Source organism: Pseudophryne corroboree, chromosome 7, assembly GCF_028390025.1.
Source record: "Pseudophryne corroboree isolate aPseCor3 chromosome 7, aPseCor3.hap2, whole genome shotgun sequence".
NCBI lineage: Eukaryota > Metazoa > Chordata > Amphibia > Anura > Myobatrachidae > Pseudophryne > Pseudophryne corroboree.
Window position 1 is genome coordinate 25,716,438 of NC_086450.1, and position 12,425 is coordinate 25,728,862.

At 49.4% G+C, this 12,425-nt stretch overlaps 1 protein-coding gene across 1 annotated transcript in view; it reads left to right on the forward strand.

Annotated features, from left to right (window-relative positions):
- The window catches only part of LOC134944209 (glycerol-3-phosphate dehydrogenase 1-like protein), a 76,070-nt gene that overhangs the window by 15,804 nt on the left and 47,841 nt on the right, over positions 1 to 12,425 (forward strand). Inside the window, exon 5 of the mRNA XM_063932792.1 lies at positions 3,763 to 3,875. Coding sequence (XP_063788862.1) covers positions 3,763 to 3,875 — 113 coding nt within the window. The remainder of the gene's footprint in view (positions 1 to 3,762; positions 3,876 to 12,425) is intronic.

Consider the following 12,425-nt stretch of genomic DNA (forward strand, 5'->3'; position numbering starts at 1 on the left):
CAAAACCGCAGTTGTTTCCGACGACACGTCTGCTGTTCCTAGGGATGATTCTGGACACAGTCCAGAAAAAGGTGTTTCTCCCGGAGGAGAAAGCCAGGGAGTTATCCGAGCTAGTCAGGAACCTCCTAAAACCAGGAAAAGTGTCAGTGCATCATTGCACAAGAGTCCTGGGAAAAATGGTGGCTTATTACGAAGCGATTCCATTCGGCAGATTCCACGCAAGAACTTTTCAGTGGTATCTGCTGGACAAATGGTCTGGATCGCATCTTCAGATGCATCGGCGGATAACCCTATCTCCAAGGACAAGGGTGTCTCTCCTGTGGTGGTTACAGAGTGCTCATCTTCTAGAGGGCCGCAGATTCGGCATTCAGGATTGGATGCTGGTGACCACGGAGGCCAGCCTGAGAGGCTGGGGAGCAGTCACACAGGGAAAAAATTTCCAGGGAGTGTGATCAAGTCTGGAGACTTTTCTCCACATAAATATACTGGAGCTAAGGGCAATTTATGATGCTCTAAGCTTAGCAAGACCTCTGCTTCAGGGTCAGCCGGTATTGATCCAGTGGGACAACATCACGGCAGTCGCCCACGTAAACAGACAGGGCGGCACAAGAAGCAGGAGGGCAATGGCAAAAACTGCAAGGATTTTTCGCTGGGCGGAAAATCATGTGATAGCACTGTCAGCAGTGTTCATTCCGGGAGTGGACAACTGGGAAGCAGACTTCCTCAGCAGGCACGACCTCCACCCGGGAGAGTGGGGACTTCATCAGGAAGTTTTCCACATAATTGTGAACCGTTGGGAAAGACCAAAGGTGTACATGATGGCGTCCAGCCTGAACAAAAAACTGGACAGGTATTGCGCCAGGTCAAGAGACTTTCAGGCAATAGCTGTGGACGTTCTGGTAACACCGTGGGCGTACCAGTCGGTGTATGTGTTTCCTCCTCTGCTTCTCATACCCAAGGTATTGAGAATTATAAGACGTAGAGGAGTAAGAACTGTACTCGTGGCTCCGGATTGGCCAAGAAGGACTTGGTACCCGGAACTTCAAGAGATACTCACAGAGGACTCATGACCTCTGCCGCTAAGAAGGGACTTGCTTCAGCAAGTACCATGTCTGTTCCAAGACTTACCGCGGCTGCGTTTGACGGCATGGCGGTTGAACGCCGGATCCTAAGGGAAAAAGGCATTCCGGAAGAGGTTTTTCCTACCATGGTCAAAGCCAGGAAGGACGTGACCGCACAACATTATCACCACATGTGGCGAAAATATGTTGCGTGGTGTGAGGCCAGGAAGGCTCCACGAAGAAATTTCAACTCGGTCGATTCCTGCATTTCCTGAAAACAGGAGTGTCTATGGGCCTCAGATTGGGGTCCATTAAGGTTCAAATTTCGGCCCTGTCGATTTTCTTCCAGAAAGAATTGGCTTCAGTTCCTGAAGTCCAGAAGTTTGTCAAGGGAGTACTGCATATACAACCCCCTTTTGTGCCTCCAGTGGCACTGTGGGATCTCAACGTAGTGCTGGGATTCCTCAAATCACATTGGTTTAAACCGCTCAAATCTGTGGATTTGAAATATCTCACATGGAAAGTGACCATGATGTTGGCCCTGGCCTCGGCCAGGCGAGTGTCAGAATTGGCAGCTTTGTCTCACAAAAGCCCATATCTGATTGTCCATTCGGACAGGGCAGAGCTGCGGACTCGTCCCCAGTTTCTCCCTAAGGTGGTGTCAGCGTTTCACCTGAACCAGCTTATTGTGGTACCTGCGGCTACTAGGGACTTGGAGGACTCCAAGTTGCTAGATGTTGTCAGGGCCCTGAAAATTCCAGGACGGCTGGAGTCAGGAAAACTGACTTGCTGTTATCCTGTATGCACCCAACAAACTGGGTGCTCTTGCTTCTAAGCAGACGATTGCTAGTTGGATGTGTAGTACAATTCAGCTTGCACATTATGTGGCAGGCCTGCCACAGCCAAAATATGTAAATGCCCATTCCACAAGGAAGGTGGGCTCATCCTGGGCGGCTGCCCGAGGGGTCTCGGCATTACAAATCTGCCGAGCAACTACGTGGTCGGGGGGAGAACACGTTTGTAAAATTCTACAAATTTGATACCCTGGCTAAAGAGGACCTGGAGTTCTCTCATTCGGTGCTGCAGAGTCATCCGCACTCTCCCGCCCGTTTGGGAGCTTTGGTATAATCCCCATGGTCCTGACGGAGTCCCCAGCATCCACTAGGACGTTAGAGAAAATAAGATTTTACTTACCGATAAATCTATTTCTCGTAGTCCGTAGTGGATGCTGGGCGCCCATCCCAAGTGCGGATTGTCTGCAATACTTGTACATAGTTATTGTTACAAAAAAATCGGGTTGTTATTGTTGTGAGCCGTCTGTTCAGAGGCTCCTACGTTGTCATACTGTTAACTGGGTTCAGATCACAAGTTGTACGGTGTGATTGGTGTGGCTGGTATGAGTCTTACCCGGGATTCAAAATCCTTCCTTATTGTGTACGCTCGTCCGGGCACAGTATCCTAACTGAGGCTTGGAGGAGGGTCATAGGGGGAGGAGCCAGTGCACACCACCTGATCCTAAAGCTTTATTTTTGTGCCCTGTCTCCTGCGGAGCCGCTAATCCCCATGGTCCTGACGGAGTCCCCAGCATCCACTACGGACTACGAGAAATAGATTTATCGGTAAGTAAAATCTTATTATAAAACAGCAATAATATTACATGCAAAACTGGACGCGTTTCACATTTAAGGTTCTCAACATTTTAACATTTGGGTCAACTCTGTAGAGGGGATCCGTTCTCTAGGTCGACACTATCTAGGTCGACCACTATTGGTCGACAGTAACTAGGTCGACAGTGTTTCTAGGTTGACGGGGTCTCTAGGTCGACAGGTCAAAAGGTCGACATGAGTTTTTCACAATTTTTTTTCTTTTTATGAACTTTTTCATTCTTAATGAGCCACGTGGACTACAATTGGGAACTGTAAACTGTGCTGAGCGCAGCGAGGCACCTTGCCCGAAGCATGGCGAGCGAAGAAAACGACACAAAAACACCATCAAAAACCCATGTCGACCTTTTGACCTGTCGACCTAGACCACGTCGACCTAAAGAACCTGTCAACCTAGTTACTGTCAACCAATAGTGGTCGACCTAGTTACTAACTACCTTCCATACCACACCCCTGTAGAGAACCAGCGACTTGCAAGAGCTGGCGCTTAGTAAATCTAGTCCCTGATGTCTTAAATTGAAGGCGCTCTGCAGAATATAACTCCACGCGCTGGTTGTTTAGTTAGCAATGCTCTGCAGATCTGCAGTGTGCTCTGTAAGATAATGATCTGCAATTATTCATGCAAATGTATATCTCCCACGATGCACCACTAGCCACCGGGCTCACAGGCGTTGCAGAGCTGAGAGCTGCTTGCCTCTGTTATAGCTACGATTCTTAATACATAGGCTAACTACTAAAGCCGCACAGTGTAGCAAGGGATCAGCGGAACCAGGTAATTGTAATACAGATGTTGTATGATTAAATCTCAGTCCCTGGGGGTTTATTACATATCCCGGTACAGCGTGTTCCCCCCAGGTGACTCAGGACGGAACAGGTTTAACCATCCGCACCAGCAGCTTAACGTTCCAGCTGTGTCCTGAATAAAATGGAATTGCTATGTTTTGTTTTTACTGACTCACCGATAGACGGGATGAAATAGCGCCGGAGGTATATCTGATGCAGGCGACAGAACGCTGACCGCTGCCGTCTTTCCACAGGATGTAAGAACCTGCGGCACGGGCAGATCTTTAAAGAGCTGATGCAGACACCAAACTTCCGTATCACGGTGGTGGAGGACTGCGACACTGTGGAAATCTGTGGGGCCCTGAAGGTAAAATCCATCCCACTCGGAGGCGTAATGAGTGACCCAGAGCAGAGATAAGCTAGGGCATGCACAGCATCACAATGGCACTATATATCAGGCAGAGGCAGCCAATGTGGTCTGTGCAATCCAGCTAACAATGTGATGACACCATGATGTCACTCTCAGAACCTGTTTGAGTTCAGTATATATATGGATAGCTGCACAGTGCCGCTCCAATAGCACCTGTACACATTTCTCTGTCCTCCATCTGGGGGACGCTGCGCCGTTACTTGTGGGGGTTAGAGGTGTGTGGTAGTGGAGATTGGCACAGAACTATCAAAAGCTGACTCCTCCCCCCTCTAACCCCTCCCATCTCCTTCCTGCTCAGCCCTGACCAGTTTTAGTTTTGTGCCTGTGGAGTACAGACACAGTTTTGATTTCTCTTTAGGAATTTTTTTTTTTTTTTATTATTTCTTCTTTCACAAATACCTAGTCCCTGTTTACAGGTGACAGGTATAACAGTGGAAGGGGTTAGTATCCCATTCCAGACTGCTGCAGGGAGGCCACTATACCTTCGGTCACTGGGGCCTTCAGAGAGAGAAAGAGAGAAGACAGCAGCATCAGGTACTGGACAGCCACAATCTGTCATTGACAGTATTGGGCTGTCCCTATTTCCTATTATTAATGTCCCTATTTCCTATTATTAATGGTGAATTTATTGGGACTACCAAACTCCTCCTCCCCTCCCTCCCCCCCCCCCCCCCCCGAGCGCGCGATCACCCACAGACAGCACGGAGGCTGATCTGGGGTGAAATGTGAGGTGGAGGACTGTGTTAGGTCCGGGAGGGTGTTATTCACTCCCTGGACCGTTACTTGGCTGCCGTGACAACCGCTCTGTGTAGCGGCGCACGGGAGCCGAACTTCCGGTTTTTGACGAGATGAGAATGACGTCAGGCGGGCAGAGCCGTCTTCCCGCTCAGCTCTGCCCGCGCGCGCGCACGGCTGGTCACGGCGCCATCTTCTCTGCCTGCACACAGGGGACGCTGTGCTACGGAGGAGGATTACATACACAGGGGGATAAAAACCGCAAGTATAAAAGGGGGGGAGGGGGATCACAGTGTCTCCTCTAGTCTGGTGGCTAGAGCAGCATATTAACAAAGAGCAAGTCTAGTGGGTTGAATCTCAGATATTTTTTAACACAACTTGGGGGACATAGTTCACCAGAGTAAAGATGACCAGCAAGCCAGAGAAACCTACTAAGGGAAAAACAACCTCAGTGGTTTATTTCTCATGTTCACAATGTGGCACAAAGCTGGCTAAGGGGAGTGCTGACGCAGGGACCCTCTGTACATCATGCTCTGGTGCACCAGCGGCAGATCAGCAGGGCAGATCCACAGATCAGTCAATGCCCCCTTGGGTCAAGGCCATGGTGGACGCAATTTCAGATTTGCGTCAGTCAAGGTCGGAAGCAGCTTTGGCCCAGACTCAGGTGGAACCGCTGTGGGCCCAGAATATGGGAAAATGTCTCACTGATTTGACTCAGTCTGTAAATAAATTTGTAAGTTCGGCCAGTAGTTCGGCGGCTTCTAAGCGAACGCAGCCGTTACCCGCTATTGCATTTCCAGGAGAGGAGTTGGATACTCTGACATCTCCATTGGAAGAAGGGGAGGTAGATCCTGAAGGGGACGAAAATTCGGCTTGGGAAGATGAGGATTTATCTACTAATTCAGGTGTTAGGCTACTAATAGAAGCCATTCGTCAGACCCTTAATATTCAGGATGAGGCAGTAGCCGAGACTTCTTCCTCTTTCTTTAAACGACAGAAGAGACAGGTTACTGCGTTCCCTTCTTACTCGCACTTTGCGGATATTTTAAGAGAACCCTGGCTAAAACCGGATTCCCGTTTCCAGGCGCCTAAAAAGTTAAAGTTTCTATATCCTTTTACAGAAGAGGATACAACAATTTGGGAAACCGCCCCAAAGGTAGACGCCCCTATTTCGCATTTAGCAAAAGCTACGGTTATTCCGTCAGTACAGTCTGCGACTTTAAAAGACTCTACCGATAGGAAGATAGAAGCATTACTAAAATCTATGTTTTCCTTATCAGGTGTTTCTCTCCGTCCAGTTCTGGCGAGTGCCTGGGTGCTTAAAGCCGTTGATGAGTGGCTTGCACAGGTTGTATCTGGGATGCAGTCAGACGATCCGTCGGAGGCCATTCAATTAGCAGAACAGATTTCTGAGGCCCTTACTTACGTGGGTGAAGCATTATTGGATTCGGTGGCGCTACAGTCCCGTGTTTCTGCCTTAACAGTATCCGCAAGACGATCTCTTTGGCTTAGGGTTTGGAATGCTGATTCGGACTCAAAGCAGACCTTGACGGCAGTCCCTTTTGAAGGCGAATTTCTTTTTGGATCAGAGTTAAAGAAAATTATTTCAGATACTACGGGGGGAAAGAGCCCTTTCCTTCCGTCTGCTCCAAACAAACCAAAGCCTACAAGATTTCGGTCCTTTCGTACGCAGGGCAGAGGTAATTTCCAGTCCTTTCGACCCTTCTCCAGATTTCCACGAAGGGGATCATTCAGAGGTAGAGGAGCTCAGGCTACTCGCAGACCGTCCAGTAAGCCTGCCGACAAGCCTGAGGCATGACGCTTCGGGCCCTCTGGAGGGATCAATACAGGTTGGGGCTCGTTTACTTCACTTCAGGGAAGTGTGGCTCCTATCGAAACCGGATCGGTGGGTAATAGGGGTCATTTCCAGAGGATATATGTTGGATTTCGAAGAAGCAGTCCCAGCCCGACTAATTGTGACGCCTCTCCCAGACGACCCCTCCAGACGTCAGGCTCTCCTTCAGGCAACAGCAAAACTATTACAAAATGGAGTAATCCTTCCGGTCCCAGCTCCTCAGAGAGGTCGGGGCTTTTACTCGGGTCTTTTTCTCGTAGACAAGCCGGACGGTTCGTTTCGACCCATTCTAAATCTAAAAGCCCTCAATCCGTACCTTTCATCCCAGAAATTCAGGATGGAATCCATTCGCTCCATTATCGCAGCCATGGAGCCAGGGGAATATTTGGCTTCAATAGATATAAAGGACGCATACCTACATGTTCCAATTTGGACAGGACATCAATCACTTCTGAGATTTGCAGTAGGTCCGTGGCATTTTCAGTTTCGGGCCCTTCCCTTTGGTCTTTCTACGGCTCCCCGGGTGTTTACGAAGGTCCTGGGTCATGTCGTCGCAGTTCTCCGTTGCAAAGGGGTCAACATCACTCCATACTTGGACGACCTGTTGATCAAGGCCCCGTCACCGGAGATTCTCACTCAGAACCTGCGTCTAACGATAGAGACTCTACAGTCTTTCGGGTGGATAATCAATTTTCCAAAGTCATCTCTACTCCCGTCACAGAAAATGGTTTTTCTGGGTCTTCTATTCGACACCAACAGCCAGAAGGTGTTTCTTCCTACAGACAAGATTCAAGACTTACAAGCCAGAATCAGAACCTTGTTAAAATTGCCGGCAGTATCAGTCCTCAGATGCATGCAGGTACTGGGCAAGATGGTAGCCTCATTCGAGGCAGTTCCATACGCCAGATTCCACGCCCGACCTCTTCAAGCTCAGATTCTCTACTGTTGGACTCGGACGGATTCGCGCCTCGAACTGCAGTTGATACGCTTGTCGATAAGAACTCGTCAGTCGCTCTACTGGTGGCTTCACAGTCACAATCTGAGGAAGGGTGCGCCGTTCACGGTCTGGTCTTGGATGATGGTAACCACGGACGCAAGCCTCAGCGGTTGGGGAGCAGTGTTCCAGACTCATCATTTACAGGGGCGCTGGAGCAATCAAGAGTCAAAACTACAAATCAACATTCTGGAATTGAGAGCGATCCGGTATGCTCTCATTCGGATTCAGACCATGGTGCAGGGCCATCCAGTTCGGGTGCAATCCGACAATGCCACGGCAGTGGCTTACATCAACAAACAGGGAGGAACTCGCAGCTGGTCCGCAATGAGAGAGGTTGCTCAGATTCTCACGTGGGCGGAGCGTTGGATTCCCGTGATTTCAGCCATTCACATTCCGGGAGTCGAAAACTGGGAAGCAGACTTTTTGAGTCGTCACACGATTCATCCGGGAGAGTGGGAACTTCACCAGGAAGTGTTTCTTTCTCTAGTGGATCGCTGGGGAGTGCCAGAATTAGACCTGATGGCGTCACGGCTCAACAAAAAACTTCCGGTTTACGGATCAAGAACTCAGGATCCTCAAGCATTTCTGATCGATGCACTAACAGCTCCGTGGCAATTTCAGCTGGGTTACGTGTTCCCACCAATTCCACTGCTCCCACGTCTACTCCAACGCATTCGGCGAGAAGGCCTTGCAATAATTCTGGTGGCTCCGGATTGGCCACGCCGACAGTGGTACACTCTTCTAAACAGCATGGTCGTCGGAGACCCCTTTCGCCTCCCTCTGCGACCAGATCTTCTGCTTCAGGGACCTTGTCGCCACCCAGATTTAAATCGGCTGGCTTTGACGGCTTGGTTCTTGAATCCAACATTCTGAAGGCAAAGGGCCTTTCTCGTGCGGTTGTTCAGACAATGATTCGGGCTAGAAAGCCGGTGACTTCTGGCATTTACCATAGAGTATGGCGTATTTACATTGCTTGGTGCGAGAAAAGGAACTTGACTCCGCATTTGTTTAGACTTCCTCGCCTGCTCTCCTTTCTCCAGGAGGGTCTTGACAAGGGTTTAAAACTTTCTTCCCTGAAGGGTCAGGTTTCGGCCTTGTCGGTCCTTTTTCAAAAGAAATTAGCAATCATTCCAGAGGTTCAAACATTCCTGCAGGGAGTACTTCGAATTCAACCACCTTTTGTTCCTCCGATTCCTCCCTGGGATTTAAACTTGGTACTTAAGGCTCTTCAAAAGTCTCCATTTGAACCTCTAGAATCTGTGGAACTACGTTATCTAACACAAAAAGTTGTTTTTCTGTTGGCAATTGCCTCAGCTAGACGAGTGTCTGAGTTGGCGGCTCTTTCTTGCAGGCCGCCCTTGTTAGTGTTTCATGAAAATCGGGTGGTGCTGAGGACAAAGCCTTCATTTCTTCCAAAGGTTGTTTCAGCATTCCATTTAAATCAGGACATCGTTCTTCCAGCTTTTAATCCGTCATCTTCTCAGGGGGAGGATTCCCATTTGGCTCTCTTGGATGTTGTTCGGGCCTTACGTATTTATTTGTCTCGCACGGAGGCTTTCCGTCGTACGGATTCCTTGCTGGTATTGATTGATGCTCCCAAACGAGGTTGGCCTGCCTCTAAGAACACTGTGGCCCGTTGGATAACTTCGGCCATCAGACAGGCTTACGTGTCCTCAAGCGTTTCGGTTCCTGACTCAATTAAGGCTCATTCGACTAGAGCAGTTGGAGCGTCTTGGGCTGTTCGCGGTGGTGCATCTGTTGAGCAACTATGCAGGGCGGCGACCTGGTCGTCAGTCCATACGTTCACAAAGTTTTACCGGTTTCATACTTTTAGTTTGGAGACTGCCTCTGTTGGGCGTCGTATTTTACAGACGGCTATGCCGTCAACGTCTCCCTCCTCTCATTAGCTTGCTTTGGGAAATCCCACAAGTAACGGCGCAGCGTCCCCCAGATGGAGGACAGAGAAATGGGGATTTTTGTTTACTTACCGTAAAATCTCTTTCTCTGAGTCCATCTGGGGGACGCTGCGATCCCTCCCATAGTTTGTCTGGTTTAATTGGTTAATTTTTTATTCTGGTCTATCTCCTTTGGCTTGGCTAAACGTTAACTGATCAGGGCTGAGCAGGAAGGAGATGGGAGGGGTTAGAGGGGGGAGGAGTCAGCTTTTGATAGTTCTGTGCCAATCTCCACTACCACACACCTCTAACCCCCACAAGTAACGGCGCAGCGTCCCCCAGATGGACTCAGAGAAAGAGATTTTACGGTAAGTAAACAAAAATCCCCATTTTACATTGCATCGTTGTAGATAGTATTCTGTGACACAGGATGGTGCACGGGGAGCATGGTATGGTGGAGGGGAGACATGACAAGAAGGGGTGCCCTAATTACAAAAACGGTTGGGAGGCAACACAGGGAAGCAAGTGGATATTGTCCGGTATTATCATATCCGGTGCTGTAGCATGTCTCCAATGTGTTTTGTGGCAACCTGTGTGTCCTAAGGTCATGCCAGGCAGCTCTCCATGCTGTAGGGTGCAGTACCAGGCACCTTACAACCCACATACAGGTGCCAACAGGGCAGCAACAGTGCGACACCACTCGCCCTTGCACCAGTCGTACATTCCTAGTCAAGGCCCAAACATTGGGACACACTCTGGAAGAAGGAGTTGTCACATTGTGGCGGGGTCACGCCTAGCGCTTTTGAATTGCAAAGACAGCCCTAGCCTCCCGCTCCTAAACCGGTGAGCAGGAAGTAGCTCCCAACCATTTCTTTATCATCCACTAGGGGTCACTGGAGTACTCTTGGGATATGGACGGGCGTAGCCGAACAAAGGCACTGAATATTTAAATTTAGGACTCTCCCCCCCCCTCCATATCCCCGAGTACCTCAGTGTACTCTCCCAGTGTTTTTTCGGTGCTCACAGCACGAACATCGGCTTGTGGGAAGAGCCCACATTTGAGATTTTATTTTTCATTTTACTTTTTATTTACACTTCCCTTCCCCAGTTTCTTGAAAAACAGGGGTCCGGGATGGTGCCGCTGCAAGGCAGCGTATGGCGTGTCGGTCCTCACAAAGAGCACCCTCACAGCCACAGGCGCTGCAAGGCAGCGCATGGCGTGTCGGTCCTCACAAAGAGCACCCTCACAGCCACAGGCAGCTGTCTCCTGCAGGCTGCACGGAGCTTACAGAAGAAGCCCCGTCACAGCCAGGAATAAGCTTACAAGCTGGACAGAGCTTACAGACAGAAGCCCGTCACAGCCAGCATGAGAAGCCCCGTCACAAGCTGGACGGAGCTTGCAGCACAAGGTATGGTGGGGTGTCAGGGCGGTCAGCTCACGCTGCCGCCCTGCAGTGTGGGGAAAGTGTTTCTTTTCTGTTGACCACAGCTGATTACAGCGCCGCTCATACACGTGCCCCGCTGAATTACGCGCGATCTAGCAGCAGAGCGGCCGCACGTCAATCACAGACGCCGGCCGCTCTCCCAGCACTGATACACAGCGAGGACACAGCTCCGAGCGGCCGCACGTCAATCACAGACGGCGGCCGCTCTCCCATCGCTAATACCCGGACACCGCTGTACAGCTAGGGGATTACAATTGTGGAAGCACAGCTCCGAGCGGCCGCACGTCAATCACAGACGCCGGCCGCTCTCCCAGCACTGATCAAGCCAGCCACTCTACAGCTCCGAGCGGCCGCACGTCAATCACAGACGCCGGCCGCTCTCCCAACGCTGGTACCCGGCCACCGCTGTACAAAGCGCCGCCCGAGCCAGCTACTCTGCAGAGAGCCAGCGACGCCGCTGATATCCGGTCACTGCGGTCTGAAGACGCCGCACGATCTTCCGGCCGGCTCCCCGGCGCTCTCCTGCTCTCCCTGCATCCGCTCCAGTCCGCTGCAGGTAACATGGGGTAGAAGTTACCTCACAAGCAGCGCAGCTGCAGGGGGGGTGAGGGGGGAGTAAATGCCCATAGCAGCAGATATAGAAAGGCTGCATGGGTTAACAAAAAGGCTGTTCAGTTTGTTAAGCAGTTAATGATAAGGCTATCATAACCTAAGGTTTTCTGTTAAGGCTGCAATATAATACATTCACTGCAGGCAGGGTTTATAGTAACTGGAGGTTAACTAAGTGTATGTATTTACTGTATAATAACATATAGGCTATTAAGCCTATATTAACTGTATAAAAGGCTATTAAGCCTATATTAACACTGCCTGTACTGTGATTTTCAGTGAAAGCATGACGGCCATTTTAATCATTGCTGTTTTTCCAGCTTATACTTCCAGAACATTCCGGCCATACACCTTTACTCCACAAGGAGGCGCAGGGGTGTTAGTGGGAATTTTTAGTTCAGGATAATTCTAGAACATTCCTGCCCTACATCTCTAAGCCACCAGAGGCGCAGGGGTGTTAGTAGGAATTTGGTTCGGGTTTCATATGCCCATGTGAACTGCTTTTCACATAAAGAATACTTTAGTTTCTCTTCATATGGGAAAAAAAAAAAAAAAAAAAAAAATCTTTCGTTTTTCCTAAAGATTTCCGTAGAGAGAAACAACCATGAGTTTCATATAAATATGCTGTTCAGCAATAACATATATATATATATATATATGCCATATAATCACTTCATTAAGTCGTGCAAGTGTCTGTCTGTTGCCTATTTTGGTGTCTGTCTACATAGCGAATAAGGCTCTAGTGCAGACTAAAATACTTTTAAAAAACCTATGTTAACATTGGCAATTCAAAATTAAAAGAGCGGTAATCGGAGTCTCGGAATGACTCCGCCAGCTCTAACAAAAGACAGTCTTTCCAAAGGGCCAATTTCCTTTTGGGTACCAGAGTGTTTATTTCACTGGTCTTATCATTTAATGCACGATTCTATGTCAAATCTCACACCGATAACT